The 19,286-nt window shown below is 54.1% G+C and overlaps 1 protein-coding gene across 1 annotated transcript; it reads right to left on the bottom strand.

Moving 5' to 3' along the window:
- Window positions 1-349: 349 nt before the first annotated feature.
- LOC137163488 (adhesion G protein-coupled receptor E3-like) lies at window positions 350-17,206 on the bottom strand. Its single transcript, XM_067563740.1, is given in 20 exon segments — window positions 350-492; window positions 1,004-1,111; window positions 1,227-1,395; window positions 1,754-1,845; window positions 2,367-2,433; window positions 3,097-3,332; window positions 3,815-4,009; window positions 4,163-4,220; window positions 4,222-4,331; window positions 4,419-4,624; window positions 5,292-5,411; window positions 5,937-6,114; window positions 6,897-7,001; window positions 7,615-7,682; window positions 8,216-8,365; window positions 12,007-12,162; window positions 13,218-13,373; window positions 13,554-13,711; window positions 14,370-14,523; window positions 17,176-17,206. Coding segments are annotated over 20 exon segments (2,523 nt in total). The 3' UTR covers window positions 350-486.
- Between the last annotated feature and the right edge of the window lie 2,080 nt (window positions 17,207-19,286).

Below are 19,286 nucleotides of genomic sequence, written 5' to 3'. Positions count from 1 at the left end.
GCAGCAGCTGAGGCATTTCTAACGCCATCTTCCCCACCCCTCCAGCAGGAGGGAACTCATGTGAACTCACCTCTGAACTCTGGGCATTTGCTGACCAAGGGGTGAGTGGGGTGCAGTGGAGGGAGAGGGCAAGGGCAGGTTAAAGGAGCATTTGTTGGACTTTCACTGGGCAAGGTGAAAAACAGATGCAAAGGACACCAGCCAACAGATTCTGGGCTGGGAGTTCTCATGGTCACATGCTTTCGAGTCGTGGTTGTGGTATTTTCCCAGAATAATGCCAAGTTCCATTTCTCTTTTTATTAAAAGCTCTCTTTTATTACACACAGACTCTGTGCTTGTAAGAGGGGAAATTCTGGCTTTTAGCAGCACCCGAGGTGGTGATACTTTTCCTAGGTTACTGGGTGGGGGCTCCAGCCGGTCCTGTTTCGTACTCGAACCCTGCGGTATTGAACTGGTGGTTGCTGCTGACTCCACCTGGCAGAAGGGTTACATCTGGCAAAAAAAAGCAGAAACATGGCGATAGATTCCACTAGAGCGTGATGTGCCGACTGGTGGCTTGTCTCTGGGAGGCGACATACAAAGCTGCTAAATTCTGACCCGTAAGGATAGTGGAGCCAAGGGAAATTTTTCCTGGTGCTGACCGCTTATAGGGGATGATTCGTCCGCACTGACGAGGTTTCAATCCCAGGGGACGTTCAGAGCATTACACTGCAAAAGCCAACACTTCCCAGTGTACAGCGAGTGACCCCTGGGGTTCTCAGAAGAGCCAAAGGAAGGGAACGTGGAGGTGCCAGGAAAAGGCATTCTGTGCTGGTGCCTAAGACATCTAGGACATCCCTCAAGAGTGACCGACTCCCCCTGACACGCTCAATGACGTTCCCAGCTGCCTTTTAAGAAATCCTGAGTCACTCGGGAGGCAAAGCACCTTTACAGGAATAATGAGACTAAGCTACAGATGACTGTCTAAAAGGCTGGTATTGGAACAGAGCAGAGGACCTCTTACCGTCTTGGTGTCGACAGTGCGGAGAGTCGACATGGATACATCGTACATCTGAGATTCTGTGCCGAATGTTCGGACTCTCTTGATCCATCCCCGGTACTCCTCTCTCACCTAGAGAGTCAGGGACACGGTCACTGCATCAGGTCACTAACCCTGAGGAAATCAGACATGGCCACCACTAGGCCGGTGCAGGTGTGGGTCAGTGATGAAGGGCCACGGGCATTACCTGGCGATTGAGGAGACAGTGCACCAGAAAGATGAAGGCTCCCTGGAGGCTGTTGATGATGGTGAATAAATACTCCATGACTGTGGCTGCTGGGCCGACTTGTAGGAGACCAAGGATCCACGTGCAGCCCAGAATGAAGAGCTGGGCTATGGCTTTAAAGGTCAATAACCTGCATAAAGGCACATGGAGAGATCTCGTTACAATTATCCTGTGGAGAGCAATTGCATCAGGAGGATCTGGGCAGTGTGGGAGAGAGCTACCGGCCCCTGCTTTACTGTGTGTGACAAGGGTGTTGTGAATGTGAACACAATGGGAATTTAGAATGATAGAAGATGGAGGTTGGAAGGCACCTCAGGAGGTATCTAGTCCAACCCCCTGCTCAAAGCAGGACCAATCCATGGGACCAACATGTTTCTGTGGATCCTAAATACGTTGCCTCCTTCCTGCAATCCCCACACCTTCCCTATGCCAAGAGCATTCCAAACCAAGGGATCTGATCCTCCTCCATTGTTTCATTGCCTTCTCACCTGTGGTCTGTGAGGGTGGACACATCCGTATTGAGGGTGGAGAGTTTGTTTTTCAGGATCCACAGGATCAGGGCAAAGAACGTTGTATTTATCTGTGGAAATGGCAGGAAATATTTCCTGTAAAATGTCTCTTCCGGGGCCAGTGAGCCCAGCTGAGGCACAGAACGAACCCAGGGGACTGATCCGAACACTGCTGAACCAGTGGGGAGTCCAGGTGGCAATCACCCAGGGGAATCATCCCCTCCCCTGTATTCTCCCGTGGCAGTTCTCAGTCTCTCCCCATGCACAGAGCTCACAGCACAGCCAGGACTGAGATGAATCAATGGGATCCCAGAGGCCAGATTATGCTCAGAGTTAAATATGGAGCCACTCCAGTTTCTGGTGGGGTAAATATTTATTCTCGGTTTACACTGGTGTCACTGAGAGCAGGATCTGGCTCGGATATAGCAAGGGACTAATCCCAGGACTGGCCCAAGCGGATGGGTTCAGTGGGACCTAACTGGGTCGTTCCTTGGGTTTCCATGGGCCCCGTTCTCCTTCCTGCTTCACTGAAATCAATGGGGCCACAGAAGTGAGATGTGATCGGGGCCCTGTGGTTCTGGGAAATACCCACCAAGATTATGACACAGACTGGACCCAGGAAGCTCCAATGAAAGCCTTTCTCCTGGCTGAGCCAGCAGCTGCAGGCAGGGAGGAAGAAGAAAAGCATTATCCCGCGAACAACAACGTGGTGACATAAATGTGACTGCTCCCCTTTTTCAGCCCTCGCCATCTACCGCTGCATCTCCTGCTTTCTGTTACCCCTTCTTCTGGCAGCCCCTCCACGGACGCTCTCAGATGGATGCTTGTAGTATTCATGAGGCCGGACACACTGCTGATGTAAAGCGGCCTTGCTACACTGAAGGAAGTGGAGCTACACTGATTTACACCCGCTGAGGATCTTGCCAGGGGAGCCTAGAACACACCACTCCCTAGGTTACTGGAGGTGCTCACTTTACAGAGGGACCGGCAGGGATTTGCACACAGTAACAAGGTGCGTTTTTTCTACCCTCCAGCGCCAGAAGCAAAGCCTGGGACCTGGGAGCCAAGCTGGGACCTTTCTGCCTTGTTCTTGCTCATCATCAGTGTGGTGAGGACTGTAGGTGTACGACAGGTGCCCAACGCCCCACTGCGCTAGGGGCACCTTAGGGCTACTGGGGAGGGGGCAGGGTCCCAGCAGGGATGTTCATCTCCCAGGCAGGGTGAGCAGGGAAATCTAGGTTAAATACAGACCTGGGTGAGCTCGTGCGACCCAGCAGGGAAGCCACGTCCCAGCTCCCCGTCGGGATGGACTCTGCACTTACTATCGGGGAGATCCATAGCCTTCAGGATTCAGGGCTGCAGAAATAACCACCACCAGGGCAGGGAATCCGTAGCCCAACGGGTACATGTATCTCTTCTTGAACCTGCCAGCGCTGGTGTAATTCACGACCTTCAGGTTCCTGACGGTGAGGAAGAGATGCAGCCCCTCCAGGAACATCCAGGTGAAGCAGGCCAGGAAGAGGTAGTGCAGGAAGCCAGCAATGACAGCACACGCCACCTGGGGGAGACAGAGAGCTCAGGGACACTGTGGCTGGGAGGGGAAATGCTGAGTATGGGACAGACCTGCCTGGGGGGTCACACCGGGATTCTGGTTAACACAGCTCTCTAGTTATAAGACTCCCTGACCCAGAGACAGCAGGTTCCTGGAACTCAGGGGTCCCAGGTTCTGTTCCCAGCCCTGCCACAGATTCCCAGGGTGACCTTGGGCAAGTCACGTAGGAAAGGAATTGAGGCACAGGGAGAATGTGACATAGGAATCGAACTGGCCGAAGTCCTGGGGATGGAGAGACTCAGGCCCCTGTGTCCAGCGTAAAGGGGCCTAAAGGGGGATGGAAAAATCTCCCTGGGAATCTGACCTGGGTCCAGCCAAGCCCAGAATCCAGGGAGCACAAAGGGGTTCAAACCACACACCCCTGCCCCGCTGCAAGCGGAGGAACAGAGCAGGTGAGAATCGGGCCCTGGGAGCGGAGCAGGCCGTACCCGACTGCTGGTGCGGGTCACTGCGGTGAGGAAGAGCAGGTCGGCCAGGAAGAGGCAGAGGCAGAGCTGCAGGTGGATGGAGGTGCTGACGTTGCGGATGGAGCGGCACAGCAGGAAGGTGAGGATGGCGAAGAGGAGGCAGAGCAGGGAGAGGGTCAGTGCCACGTAGGTGACGACGGTCAGTGTGTAACTCTCCTGTAACACAGCAAAGGAGAATCACCACCACCCTACTCAGCCTTTTCCCGCCAAAGCCTCCAGTCACTGCAGTGACAGTTTTGCCCAAGCAATGGCAGAGTGCGGCTGGCGCTGAGAGTCCCGCCCTGCGATCCGAGTCTAACACCGAGATACCGTCACTGCGGTGGGAGCCATAAGGAGGGCGAAGCTGGAGAGATGGTCGCAGCTGCAGGGTGTGAGTGCTGTTCACGTGCAGAACGGTGCAGCCGTCCCGAGACCAGGTGCCTTCCCCGCCCACGAATTTCCAGTAGACGCAGAGAGACTCTTCCTTCGCTTGTATGTCCTGGAAACACAACAGAATTATCCTCATCCCCACGGGAGCACAGAGCGCTGTTTGGGTTAGCACGTGTCTATACACGCAGTGACAGACCTGGCTGTGGCGCAGGGTGAAGTTTGCAGGTCTGGAGAGGTGAATGGGTCTCCTGCCTCCGACGGCCCCACTCACCACCCTGGAGTTGAGGTGACTATTCCCCAGCGTCCCACCAGCTGGTGGATTTCCCTGGCTGAGAAGTCTCCTGTTGATGATGGAGCCCAGGGTGGAGTAAGAAATAAAAACAGCAGCAGCCGTCAGACCTGCTGGGAGAGGAGACGGAGACGCTATGGCAAAGAATGAGCCAGCCAGGTGCCCAGCAACCAGGGATCCCAGCGAGCCCGTGGCAGAGCTGGGAATGGAACCCAGGAGTCCTGGCCACAACTCATAAGATTTCGCCACTGGACCATGCTACCTCCTCTCTCGGAGGCCCAGGAACACGTCTGGCTGGAAGCTTTTGGCTGCAGGAAGCAGAGATGATGATATCATTTTTCTCAGCGAGAGCAGGCAGAGGGGCTGGCCAGGGATGAGCTTCCCCTGGTGCTGGAGGACTAGGGGCCACCAACCTGAATGTGGCAGCTGAGGGTACATGTCACCCTGGTCCCCTCTCATCCCATTCGGGAGTCCCTGCTCTTTCCGTTCTCTGGGCTCATGTCCTACCAGAGACCCTTGCATCAGCTGCCTCCCCTCGGACCCCGCAGCCCCTCACTGCTTGGAGCTCAAGCTGTAGGGCAGCTGGGAACCAAGGGGTCTGCACAGCTCACAGCCCCACAGCCTGAGAAGGAGCACTCTGGTGCTAGAGACAGAGGTGAGGGTCCCAGCCTGCAGATCCCTGGGGAGGGAGGAATGGGGGAACCCGGTCTGGGGGTCGGTGCCTGGGAATGGCTCTGTGCTGTGGTTTGGGCCTGGGTGTCTCCATCCCCAGGATGGTACCTTGTGTGGCTGCCCCAGTGACTGTATCGCAGTGGACGTCCATCGTGTCCCCGTGAGCGCTCAGCCTGAAGACCTCGCTGTCCTGGCTGCAGTCCCCTGTGACGAGCCGCGTCTGGACAGCTGCAGGGGGGAGGGGGAAACGACAGAGCCCCTCGCTGTGAAACCACTTTCCTGGGAATATGTCCCAGCTGGGCCAGCTCCATGCCCCCTCCCATGCCACTTGGTGCTGTGGGGCTTCAGGGCTCTTCCCCACTGGAGGAGGGGGAAGTTTGGAGCTCCCCCTCTGAGTCCCATTGGCCACCCCTCCGTGTCCCCTTCCCACATTCTGTCTGTGTCTCCCTGGGGATGCTGTGCACAGCAAGGGGAGTACCCGCCGGGGGGTGGGGCGTAAAGCCCCTAGGCTGGATTGCCAAGTGTTGCATTTAACCCCTTCTCAAGCAGTTGCTGTTGATCCCGGGGGCACTGGCAGGGCTGGGCTCTATTTCCTGGGCCGGGTCAGGGCAGGTCCGTGTCTGTGTTCACCACAGGCTCACAGCCACACAGATATTTTGGCTCCAACTTCCAGTGGATTTGGGGCCCAGTGTAGAACCCCGGATCTCCCGGCAGCCAGCAGGCAGTGCTGAGAGCCACCCGTCCCCCGCTCACCCATAGACTCTGTTGTCACGCTCTGCGTCATCCTCTCCGGAGACCTGAGCGCAGTGGCCAGCGCGGCCTCCTCCACGCTCTGCAGCAGGACGTCCACGGCCGACGCCACCTCCCCCTCGCTCATGCTGTCCCAGACAGAGGTGTTGTTCATGATGGTGCTGAAAGTGTGAATCTCTTTCTGGGGAGAGGAAAGGAAACACCCTGGAAGCGAGGAGTCCGGGGGCTCAGGCGCCACGTCCCATGTGTTCACAGGGGACAGCGACGTGTCTTAGGGACATCGGGCGTCACAGCCTCTCCCAGCTCAGGGGCTGCAGTGCTCTCAGATGGGAACCCTTTACAAAGCCAGGTGGGGCTGGAACCCTTTGTCATTCCTTCTTCGTCCACCGCTCTCCCATCCCTCCCTCCCAGGGCATAACATTATCACAAGCCCACAGCTGCTGAGGTCAGAAAGGTATGGCAGAGCTGGGAGAGAACCCAGATCCTGCATCCTGAAAGACCCTGGTCCCTGGCTGATTAACCCCATTAACTGTTAGCAGTATGGGGCTTCTGATGCACAACACAACAGTTCTGAACACTAGAGGGTGGACAAAGACACACACCCCAATAGCCCACACCCACCCACACCACTAGAGGGCGTGTTCACACACACACATCCACAAACACCACTAGGGGGCATCTGTGAGTGCGCGTGTACACACACACACACACCACCAGAGGGGGTGTGTGTACGCACACAACCCTCACCACCAGAGGGCATCTGCATGTGCCCACACCCACCCACACCACTAGAGGACACATACGCACACACACACACACACACACCAGTGGAGGGCACAGATATTTTCTGAAGAGTATCTGTCACCCGCAGTGAGACTCCTAAACCGGCTTAGCAGCAGGCAGGGCTCTGGGCACACGGGGGGCCCTAGCCAGCAGGGCACATTCAGGGGGTGGAGCCTTCACCTCTAGAGATAATGCTGCGCTCCTGGCTCCACACGTCGACGTCAAAATCTCTAAGGTCGAATTAAGGAAAGAGCAAAAACTGCTGCTGCTGCTGCTCAGCTCTCCCTGCAGAGACCAGGGCAGAGGGTGAGTTCTGCAGGGCAAACGTGCAGGGGCCTGATCCTGACACCCTTAATTGTGTGACTGAAGCTTTTCAGGATCGGGCCCATGATCCCTGAAGATTGTATCAGTTTTGCACAGCCCAGGACACACCCGATGGGCTGTTACCGCAGTGAGATTCATGTGGAGAAACGGAAGAGGTGCGGGTGTGTGAAAAGAAGGTCAGAAGAATAAACAGGGAACAAAGTGCTGAACTTAGAAGTGGAAGGTAAGAGAAGGATTGGGGAACCCACAACTCGATGGGGGGATGTCATACAAAAGGATTTGATGAGCTGCAGAGTTTCTGAGGAACTGCTCCAAGACAGACTAGACGGGAGAAGGACTTGAACAGCTGATCGCAAGTAGATGGGACCAGCCTAGCAGGAGGAGGAAGAAGAGGAGGAGGAGGATCGGGTCCCAGCTATGAAAGGAACAAACCCAGCAGTGCCTTAATCTTGGCTGGGGTTTCTAGGCGCTACCAAAAAACCAATAACAAAGGTTTTTGTCTGGGAATTTCCATATTGGTGGCACAAAACACAGGGCAAAATCCCCACCAAATGAAGGATGGGTTCAAAGGTACCTGCACAGAGCAGTTCCTGCGCCTGTCTTTGATTCTCTCCAGCTCAGCGCTGCTGTTGTAGCAGGGGTCTTGGAGCAGCGGGAAGAGAGGAGCAGATATTAGCACTTTCACCGCAGATTTTCATATCAACTGGCTCCTGCCTGAGGGAAAATCCCCCTGTCCTCCGGCCCTGCTGGCTGCTCTCTGTCTACATGCTGCGCTGCCAACAGTTTTACAAGCGGCTGCTCTAATAAAACTCCCTCCCTTCCTCCCCATCTCACTCCATCGCTCTGTCCCCTCCATTTACACTGCGCTTTGCCCCACCCTCCTGCTCCTGTCCCCTGCTTCCCGCACATGACTCTGGGCACCTGCCACCCTCCAGCTGATCTGAGCATGTGGTAAGGTGGCTGGATGAATTTGAAGGCTTTCCTTCTGCAAACACAGAGGCATTGGTAGCCCCAAGTCTGTGCATTAGCACTAGAGGGCGCCACTGAGTGTGAGGGTGGGGAGAGAAACTAGTTATCCCTGCCCCCTACCTGCCTCCTAGACTTCCTGGTTTCCATGGACTCTGCAGAGAGACCTGCTGGGTACAGATGCCTCTGCCCGCTGGGGGAGAACTCACCTTTACACGTGGTTTGGTTCAGTTCCCAGCTCCCGACTCCGGTGGAAGGGATTAGGCCGGCTGGGCACCTACACTGGAAACTCCCGCCGTTGTTGATGCATAGGGCTCCCGGGCCGCAGATGTCAGAGGATCTGGCACATTCATCAATATCTGGGAGGGGAAATCAGAGAGGCCTCACTGAGCAGCTGTTTTGAATCCCACACCACAGAGGTGTCATCAGCAGGGTTTTGAACCTGGGACTTTCAGCACCACAGTGAGGTGTACGTTAAAGGAGCAATTCCATTGCCAGGCAGCAGTAGAAAGTTATCTTCTAGATGGACCAAACACTAGAGGGGAACAAAGGAAGTCCATTGAGTCTCACTCAGGGCTCCACTGGGACCCAAAGCAAGGTGAGGCTGGGACCCTTTGTCATTCCGTAGGAGTGGAGAGTTTTTGGACAGGGGAGGGGACAGACAGAGCCCAGCAACTCACAGCATCTCTGCTCTCTTCTCCTCCCACCCCTCCTGTGAAAAACGGAGCAATCTGTTCTCTGCTCCTCCTCCCTTCATCAGTGGGCCTGGAGGGGGGATAAAGAGACTCTGGGCAGCCCCCCTTCCATGAAACAGGGATGAAGAACCCCTCTTGCTGCAGGAAGACCTGACGTGCGCTGGGTGGTCAGGGGCAGATGTGGGAGCTGATGCAGGGAGCAGAACTGATTGCGGGGCTGTGTGAGTGGCACAGAATTAATTAACCAGTAGGTGGAGTAGGTGGGTGTGGGGAGGTGGGAAGAAGCTTGACGCTTAGTGCCATCAGCAGCCAGAGAGCTCCCACCATGGGACCAACCCATTGTGTCATACCCCTGGGAGAGCAGGCAATGCCAGAGTGGCCACCAGCCTGGATCCCCTCCTGGCGGGTCCTGATTCTGGTCTCACACTGGGATAAATCTGGAGAAACTATTAGAGTAATTAAGGCTGCTTTGGATTTTACACCACTATAACCAAGGCCAGAGTCCAGTCCAAGGGGTCCAATACTCCTTCAATGCACCTCCGCTGGCTGGTTCTAATGAAACCCCTGAGCAAACCCTGGTTTCCACAGGACAGTCCCACCAAATTTAACAATCAAAGGCCTGATTCTTAGCAACACGCAGGCCACACCAGGCTGCTCTGGCAGCGTAACAGCCACTGGAGAATTTGGTGTATTGAAAACTGTGTTAGCCTCACTTTACATCAGCAAGGGGACTTCCTGGTCCTCTTTACTGGCTGGGAGCCTCCATGCAGAAGTGTGTGATTTGGTTTTTTCAGCTGTCTGTCTGCAAAAGAGCTACCCTAGAGGGAAGAGGCGGGAGGCAGGGGGGAGAGGATTATGCCCATCTGCCGCAGGGAGCAGCCTGCTTTGTCTCTCTCTGTTTTGGGTTCTTGTCTGTTAGGGTCCTGGAGTTAAGAAATAACCTTGTGTTGTGGTGCAGCCAGCCAGTGAGAGGATTTTATGCTTTGTTTCCCACGTGTGCATGTGTGCTATGAACATAACAGATGGAAGAACAGTCACTGTGGCATCTATGGGTCAATACCCCATCCCACAATGGGGCCAAACTTCAATGGCCAAGATTTGGGGAGATTTAAAAGTCCATGTTTGAGATTTGTCTCCCAAGGGGTGGAAATGCAGCAGAAATCCCTATCATGTTCCAATCACAGAGGAACACACCGGCATTGCCAGCCTGGGTCATTCCCAAGGTCCATCTACCCCGGTATCACGACTGCGACAGGAGCTGCAGAGGAAGGTGTAAGTGTCCAGCAGCAGCCGTGGGATAATCTGTCCCCCAAGAAGGTCTCTAATAATCAGAGGTCGGCTTAAGCCCTGAGGTGGGATGTTTTCCTCCCTCCCAGAATTATTGTCCATTAACTATCACAGCCCCAGGGATTGTCGTTCCCCATAGAGGCGGCCAGTCCCTCTTTCAAACTCGACTCACTCACAGCTTGGCTGCCAATCGGTAGCAGTGATCCCACTGGCTAATGCTGCAGCAGGTGGAAGGAGTTTCCTCCGTGGGGTTTATCCCCTGTTCAAGCACCTGGAGAAAGGGTAGCTGAGCCCATGGCCCCCAGTGCTGCGGGAGCAGGTGAGGGTGATGGCTCATCACAGCCTCCGTGACGGCCTCGTGCCTTTGCCAAACCTGGTAGAAGCCCTGGAGTAGAGAGAGCACGTGGTAGCACCAGGCCTGGAGGCCCTGTGAGGCACGTGAAGGTCCAGTGGGGGAAGGGTGGTGTCTCAGAGCCAGCCACGTGGATGGTTTGACAGGTGAGCAGTGATGCTCACCACGGCAGGTGTTCTCACCGCGCAGGTCACAAACACCTCTGAACGTGGCTTTCCCAGAGCTGGACTCGTATCCATCCATGCAGCTGCAAGGGCAGTAACTCCCAGGCATGTTGGTGCAGTGTGCGTGGGGTCCGCAGTCTGTCCGGCTCGGCCCCAGACACTTGTCAATATCTGCAACACAAGAAGGGGCTGCTCTGTCCAGGCCTGGCAGGGAGCTTGGAGAGTGGGATTGTCCCCTATCAGCCGCATCCTCTAGAGGCCATGGGTGAGCACGGCTGCCCAGCGGAAGCTTAAACACTAGGAGACCTGGGGTGAATACTGACCTGGGTGTCGGAACCCAGGCAAAAAGACTCCCCTTTGTATTTAACAATCAAAGGCCTGATTCTCAGCAACACTGGCAGGGCCGCAGTAGGCTGCTCTGGCACCGTAACGGCCAGAGCTTGACAGTTTGGTGTATGAAAATGTGGCCAGCTTGTTTCCAGACACTCGTCAATATCTGCAACACAAGAGGGGACTTTGTCATCCTGGCAATTCCCCGTGTCACCCCTGCACTGAGCTGGGTGACCTGGGCCCTCCTGCTTGCAGTCTGGGGCCCTGTTCAGAAACGTGTGATCTGTTTTTTCTCTCTTTAGCAGTCTGTCTGCAAAAGAGCTAGCCTAGAGCATAGGCAAACGTGGGGGAGTTATGCCCATCTGCTGCAGGGAGCAGCCTGCTTTGTCTCTCTCTGTTTTGGGTTCTTGACTGTTAGGGTTCTGGGCTTAAGAAATAACCTTGTGTTGTGCTGCAGTCGGCCAGTGAGAGGACTTTATGCTTTGTTTCCCAGTCTGTGCATGTGCTATGGACATAACAGATGGCGGAACAGTCACATCTATGGGTCAATCCCTGTCCCACAATGGGGCCAATGACTTCAATGGTTCAAGATTTTGGGGAGATTTAGGAGTCCATGTTTGAAGCTCGGTCTCCCAGGGGGTGGAAATGTTGCAGAAATCCCTATCACATTCCAATCACAGGGGGACACACCGGCATTGCTTACGGTGAAGCATGGGCGAGCTTCACCAGCCCAAAGGCAGCTGTGGGATAATCTGCCCCAGGAAGGTCTCTAATAATCAGAGGTCAGCTTAAGCCCTGACGTGGGATGTTTTCCTCCCTCCCAGAATTATTGTCCATTAACTATCACAGCCCCAGGTATTGTCGTTCCCCATAGAGGCGGCCAGTCCCTCTTTCAAACTCGACTCACTCACAGCTGGCTGCCAATCGGTAGCAGCGATTCCACGGGCTAATGCTGCACTGGGTGGAAGGAGTTTGCTCCTGTATCTGCTGTCATGCGGGAGCCCGGCCCCCAGCGCTGCGGGTGCAGGCGAGGGTCATCTCATCACAGCCTTTGTGTGGCCTGTGCCTTTGCCAAACCTGGCAGAAGCCCCAGTGCAGCCAGGCCTGGAATGAGCACGTGAAGTGTGGGGGGAAGGGGTGTTTCAGCAGTTGGGCGCCAGGGGAGAGCTCACCATGGCAGGTGTTCTCACTCACTCTCATGAACGTGGCTTTCCCAGAGCTGGACTCGTAGCCATCGATGCAGCTGCAATAGTAACTCCCAGGCATGTTGGTGCAGTGTGCGTGGGGTCCGCAGTGTGTCCAGCTTGGCTCCAGACACTCATCAATATCTGCAACAGAAGAAGGGAGGTTCTGTCCAGTCCTGGCAGGGAGACGTTCCCCTGTATCACCCCCTGCACTGATTGGGTGACAGACCCAGGTGACTGGGCTGTGTTAACAATCAAAGTCCTGATTCTCAGCAACACTCAGGCCGCACGAGGCTGCTCTGGCAGCGTAACGGCCACTTGAGAATTTGGTGTATTGAAAATTGTGTTTCAAAAGAGCTAGCCTAGAGCAAACTGGTGGGGGGAGTTATGCCCATCGGCCACAGGGAGCAGCCTGCTTTGTCTCTCTCTGTTTTGGGTTCTAGAGTGTTAGGGTTCTGGATTTAAGAAATAACCTTGTGTTGTGCTGCCGGCCAGCAAGAGGATTTTATGCTTCATTTCCAACTGTGTGCGTGTGTGCTATGGACATAACAGATGGGAGAACAGTTACTGTGGCATCTATGGGTTAATCCCCAGTCGCACAATGGGGCCAAATGTCAACACTCAGGCTGCACTAGGCTGTTCTGGCAGCATAACGGCCACTTGAGAATCCCCCGACCTGAACAAGGGGCCGCCCCAGCTGCTGTGGAGCTGCTTTAGGGTGCCCCCTTCCTGTTCCCAGACCCTGATGTAGGGGCCGTGGCCCAGGTACCATGTGCTGCAGCTATTCTCTGCCTCCCAGGGCCCATAAGGGGCAGGTCAGGGGCGTGAATGGGGTACCCTGCACTGTGGCTAGTCCCAGCCCCCAGGGCCCATGGAGGGCAGAGCGCACTGAGCTATTCCCATGGCCCGCACATAAGGCCCTTCCCAGGCTGAGGGGGCAGACACACACCGGACGCTGTGTGCTGGGGCCACTGAGAGTTCCTGTCTTCATGGTGCTTTTCTGTAGCACTGAGGAGTTTACTGCGTGGGTCTCTTTCTAACTCTGTGGGTTTATCCAGAGAGGGGTGACCCGGAGCTGTTGCGGGAACAGACGAGGGTCACGTCTCATCACAGCCTCAGTGACGGCCTTGTGCCTTTGCCAAAACTGGTGTGAGGTTTGTGGGAGGGTCTCAGCAGGTGGGGGTCAGGGGAGAGCTCACCATGGCAGGTGTTCTCACTCGCGCTCCTGAACGTAATTTTCCCAGAGCTGGATTCATATCCAATGAAGCAGCTGCAGCTGTAACTCCCAGGCATGTTGGTGCAGTGTGCGTGGGGTCCGCAGTCTGCCCGTCTCAGCCCCAGACACTTGTCAATATCTGCAACAGAAGAGGGGAGGCTTTGTCCAGTCTTGGTAGGGAGACGTTCACCGTATCACCCCCTGCACTGAACTGGGTTACAAGACACAGGTCGGGGCTGAGCACGTGAGGTCGGTGGGGGGTGGGGGACGTGGAATGAAGGGGGTTGTCTCAGCAGGTGAGGGCCGGGGGAAAGCTCACCAAGGCAGGTGTTCTCACTCGTGCTCCTGAACGTCGCTTTCCCAGAGCTGGACTTGTATCCATCGAAGCAGCTGCAATTGTAACTCCCAGGCGTGTTGTTGCAGTGTGTGTTGGCTCCGCAGTCCTCCTGGCTCGGCCCCAGACACTCGTTAATATCTGCAACACAGAAGGGGACGTGATATCCACTGAGCTGGGCAGCGGGACCCAGGCGACTGGGCCTCTCAGTGGTGAGTGATTAATGTCCTGATTCTCAGTTCCCCATTTATGCTGCTGGAATGTCTGACACAGCCCTTGAGCGCCCAGCCCCAGGAACGGGGGTCGGCTCCACCTGCACCCAGATCCCCCATGTGAGGGGAAGATGGGGGGATGTCCCCCTGGGGCTCCAGGCTTCCTGTGTGTTGGGGGAGGGAGAAGAGAAGCTGAATCCCCTCTGTCCCCCCTTCCCCATGGATCCCTGCATATGGGGGGAGGCAGAAGGTGTAGCTGGCTGCCTCTTTCTGTTCCTCTATGTAGGGATCTCTGGGGCCTCTGTCACTACGGCTGATTAAGGGCAGGCTGGGGTTCAGACTGGTCCATATGACAGGCCCCCCCCACCCCAAACTGTTCCCGATCCACAGAGCCCAAGACTCCTGGCACTTTAGCCCCAGCTGCAGCAGCTCCTGCTCCTAGCTCTGGAATCCCCTGGTTCAGTTCCCCACGAGGGCAGCCCTGACCAGTGCTGGTTCCCCCTGTTCCCCAGATGGGCTGAGTCCTGCCCAACAGGCCCTAGACTTGGCTGCTCTGGCCCAGCCCACCAAGAACAAGGCAGGAGCCCCGTGACAGGTGACTGTTGGATCGCTGAAGATTGGATTCCCACTTGGCCGGTATCCGTCCCGGCAGGTGGAGTGGGTGCTGTTTACACACTGGGTGTTTGGCAGGTGTGACAGGTGGTTGCTGCAGCTCTCAGAGGTACCTGGAGGGGTGAGAACAGCTGGACAGGGTCAGCTACTGCAGAGCGGCTCCCCCAAACACACACACAGCGGGACCGTCCTTTCACATGCCCCATTCGCTGATTCTGATCCCTGTCCAGCTCTGCCGCCATCCATGGCAACAAGTTTCTCCCAGCACAGGAGGCCTGAACTACCCGGGTAGTGCAAACGGGCAGAGCCACCAGGGCCTGGCCTCAGTTCACATGAAACATTTTCAATTTCACTCAATTTTTCTTTTCTCCGCAGTGGTTGCAGTCACTCCCATTAGCCTCAGTTTCAATCCAAAAAGTCGCTTTGAACTGGAAAACGGGAATTTCTCGTTTTGAGAATTATTTCATCTCCCTCCCCCGCAATTTTTTCCTAGTAAAAACAAGCATTCCTCTGATCTGAACTGGAGGTGGGAAGGGAAGGTGAGGGTTACACAGGGCACCTTCTCCTCTCTCCTACACGCACCTACCCTGCTCCAGTCAGGTGTCGCAGGCAGTGCGTGTTGTTCTCCAGACAGCTATGTCCTCACCCACATTCCCATCCTGGGCTTCCTCATTTCCACAGCTCTGCTCAGGACCCAGAACCCCTGCTCCTCTAGCCCTGCGATTCCCCCACAACCACCACAGCAGTGCCCCTCAATCTCGATTCACGGCCTCCTGCTGTCCCAGGCCTGGAATGGGGCAGTTGTGGCATCACATCTCAGTGCCACCCTCTGGGCCAGCCTGCTGGGTTCCAGCTATGGCTGTCTGCACTGCCAAGCCTTGAGTAGGGGGCGAGGCCTAGTGACACCATGAGGAGATGGCTCAGTGCGATGCGGCAGAAGGAGGAATCCTGATGAAAAGACGGTGTGTCTCGTGGCAAGGTAGAACCCGTAAGCAGAGGGGGTGAGGGAGACCGAATGGACAAATGGACGTAGAGGGACTAAAGCTCACGCACGGAAGGGCCAGATCCTCAGCGGGTGTAAGCTGGCATCACTCCTTTAACATCAGTGGAGCTCTGCTGACTTACTCTAGCTGGGATGTGTCCCGTAAACCTTCCCAGTTCCAAAGAGTCTGGGTTTTCCCTTCTGTTGGCAAACCGTACAGTCAGCTGCATGACCGCACTTTGGTTGGTTGTGCAATACATTCAAGAGACCAGATACCCAGCACCAGTCAGGTTCATTGCTAAAAGTCAGTGACAGGATATTACAGGGGAAACGGTTCAATACAGCTCCAGTTTCCAGGAACCCATCTCATGCAGCAGTGTTGAATTCACTGTATGAAGAAGGCTTGCTTACAAAGTCACACCCCCTAAAGCTGTCCTTTTTATACCCAAGCTCTTTGCAAGGAAAAAGGTACCGTAGCCATCCTCTGAGGTTAGTCTTAACCAATCATCTTTCTACCTTGTTTCTCTTGTATCAGACTGTGCCCCTTATCTCTTTGTTCTGGACACATGCATTCCACGGAGCAAGAGTGGACGGCAGCTGCTCGGCTTGTCCCATGTATATTGTCTTTATCTTTTGGACATTCCAGTGAGAGTAACTCCCTGCCTGTTCCTTGATAGAACCCCCTATGTTCTGATCCTGGCAGTTTTCCTGGCTACTTAAGCTAATGCAAGGTGTTATGGGATCCTTAGCAGAGGTGAACAAGATTATAGAAAAACTGGCCAGTGTAGGCCATGTAACTGCTAGAAGTGTATATACAATACAATGTTATATGTGTTAAGCACATCCTATCAGTATTAATATATGTAATGTGAATTATACCTATTGATAATGTGATATATTCTATTAGCCCAGCACACATTGGTCAACACTTCAGAAATCGATTTAACCTCCACCTAAACAATCCAACTATTCCCAATGACCCAGATACAATTACTCCCCACTCCCAATTACAGTCTCAGTAATCCCACTGAGAGCTGCCAAGCCTGCGTCAGTTTCATGGCAGAGACACATTCTGTGTGGGGCTCTCATGTGATGGGCACCAATGCATCACATCCAGCATTACATTCTGCCAGCCAGGGAACTTACCGGTCGATGTTTGGGTGCTCCCTGGTGGTGGAGAGGAGAATAGGACGAGGAGGAGAAATACTTGAAAGGAATAAAAAATAAAGTTGTGTTTTTAAAATGTTATATACAGAAATAAGCCCCGTCTATGGACCGAATTTTGCTTGTTTACCCCACTGTGATTCTGGTGTAAAGCCAGTTAAGTCAATTCTTTCATTAATAACTAGGATTATTGTAGCAATATGCAGGAACTCCAGCTTTGTGCCACGACGGAAAACTGGGTTAACCAGCTACCTGGAAATTCCACTTGTGCAACTGCCACCTGTCGCCATGTAGCACACTCCTCAGTGTAAATTCCAGCTCGAGGAGTCACACCCGCTCTCCCTCTTATCGAGCACACATGCTAAAAATAGAAGCGTGGCCGTTCTAAGGGACATAACAGGAGTGGCTCATGGCCCTGACTATGATCCCATCCAAGAGAACAGGTACATAAATAGGGGGGCTAGTCCCTGCCCCCACCATGGCAACACTTCTCGTTGTAGCACGTAGCTAGATGAGAGCTATGTCTTCTCAAGCTGGAACACTCACTTTCCAGCTCCAGTGCAGACATTCCCATAGACCCCTCTGGATTCTCCTACCCCCACCCTTGAGTTCAGCCCATGGCCTTCGTTCCACTCACCCAATGGATACATGTCACCGCGGGTTCCCATGGTGGCTCAGCCGCTAACGGGAGAGGACCAGCTCTGAGGAGTCTGAGCTTTGCAGCCTCCTTATCTTGGAGAAATTGGACCGGAAGGCAAGTTAACTTACGTCCTGTTCATTAGATCGTATCAATCAACAGCACTGCACACAGGACAGCACTGCCTTCTCACCATGCCTTGTTCTCCTTCCTTCTGACTAACCACATCTCCTAGCCCTAGAATAGTTTGCTTTGCTGAGTCACTGAGATGCTACTGGGCAAAACTGAGCACAGTGCAGAAGGCTTAGCACCATTTCATAGAATCATAGAATCACGGAAATGTAGATTAGCAAGGGAGCTCAGGAGGTCAACTAGTCCATCTTCATTGCTGAGGCAGGACCTAGAACATCCCTGGCAGGTGTTTGTCCAACCTGTTCTTAAAAGCCTCCAATGATGGGGATTCCACAACCTCCCTAGGTCACCTGTTCCACAGCTGAACTATTCTTAGACTTAGCCCTGGTCTACACTGGCGACTTAGGTCGACTTACTTACACCCGTGTCTACACTGGCACCACTCTTAATTTGAATTAAGGTGCCTGGAAAATAAACTTAATAAGACCACGTCTGCAAGTGGCGTAGCGCCTAAATCGAATTTGTTATATTGATTTAGTGTCAGTGTAGGCACATCGTCACTTAAATCGAATTTATTGACCTCCAGAATGTATCCCACAATGCCCTGTCTTGACTACTCTGGACAGTGGCGCTGTGCTGCTCAGTGGTCACACTACCAGGAAAAGTCCCCTCCCCTCAAGCCCCGGGAAATTTGAATTTTCATTTCCTGTGCTGCCAGCGTGGAGAGAGCTTTGTCACTGTTCTCCGCATGGCTACTGCAAAGCCCAAACGTGCTCCCTCATGGAGTCGACCAGAGGTCTTAGATCACATCGGGCTGTGGGGCGAGGAGTCCGTTCCGGCTCAGCTCAGAGACAGCAAAAGGAATCTGGACATTTATGGGAAAATGATCCCAAGACATCCTGGAGAAGGAACACAAGAGGGACGCTCAGCAGTGCTGTGTGAAGATCAAGGAGCTGCGTCAGTCGTATCAGAAAGCCAGGGAAGCTAACAGCCATTCTGGCTCCTCCCCCAAAACATGCCGCTTCTATGATGAGGTGAATGCAATTCTCGGTGGTGATCCCACTACGTTGCCGCTCCGCAGCATGGATGTCTCCGATAGGTCACAGTCCATGGAGAATGATGTGGACTCCATGGATGAGGAGAAGGCTGAGGAGAGCAGGGTGCAGGAGAGCGGGGTGTCCATTCTCCCAGAAAGTCAGGACATATTCGTGACCCCGAGCAGTCCAGCAGCACACAGGACAGCACTAATGATCCTGGGGAAGGCACATCTGGTGAGTTTTTTTCTTCTTCTTAGCATTTCTGTCCTTTTATATTGGGTGGAGGGGTCACAAAGGGGATTTCAGGCATTTTGGTGACTGTACTGTGGGGTTACCCAAGGAACAGTTGATTTATGTGATGAGAAATGCTACGTTTATCATCAGTTGATATCTCAGGGAGACTTTCACGTATGTAACCTGTTGTCCTTCGCAAAACTTTTCAGGGGAGGGCTGCCTTGTTCCTCCCTCCACGGTAGGATGCTTCGCTGCAATCAAGGGAGCCTGCATCATGGCGGAACATTGCTGGTACCTCGCTGCACCCAGCAAATCTGTGTTGTAAGCATAGATTTCCCCACCCCCACCCCGGCCTATGCTCTCAGCAGATCCTCTCTGTAAGGGTTTAAATGACCAACAGAGCCTCCCCACCACCACCCTGTACTCAGATCCTCTCTGTAATGGCACAGCGAGCTGACCCTTCTGTGACATCTGGAAAGGAATGAGACTCTCCGTTTGCCCTTTGCACTGCATGGTGATTATTGGCTACATTGTATCTGTGGATCATTATCTACATTGTATCAATCAGGGGATTATTGGCTATATTGTTACAGTTGTATCATGTTCTTCACTATGCTAACAGTGGCTACCTTGTTGTTTTGCTTTCATTCTGTAGACACCTCGGCACTGGACCGACCCTCAAGAAATCTAATCTCACAGATTTGAAAG

The sequence above is a fragment of the Emydura macquarii genome, unplaced genomic scaffold (assembly GCF_026122565.2).
Source record: "Emydura macquarii macquarii isolate MOO-44397 ecotype Brisbane River unplaced genomic scaffold, CSIRO-AGI_Emac_v2 contig_2590, whole genome shotgun sequence".
Lineage (NCBI taxonomy): Eukaryota > Metazoa > Chordata > Testudines > Chelidae > Emydura > Emydura macquarii.
The sequence above is the reverse complement of the archived record's forward strand: the minus strand, read 5'-3'. Positions and strand labels throughout refer to the sequence as shown.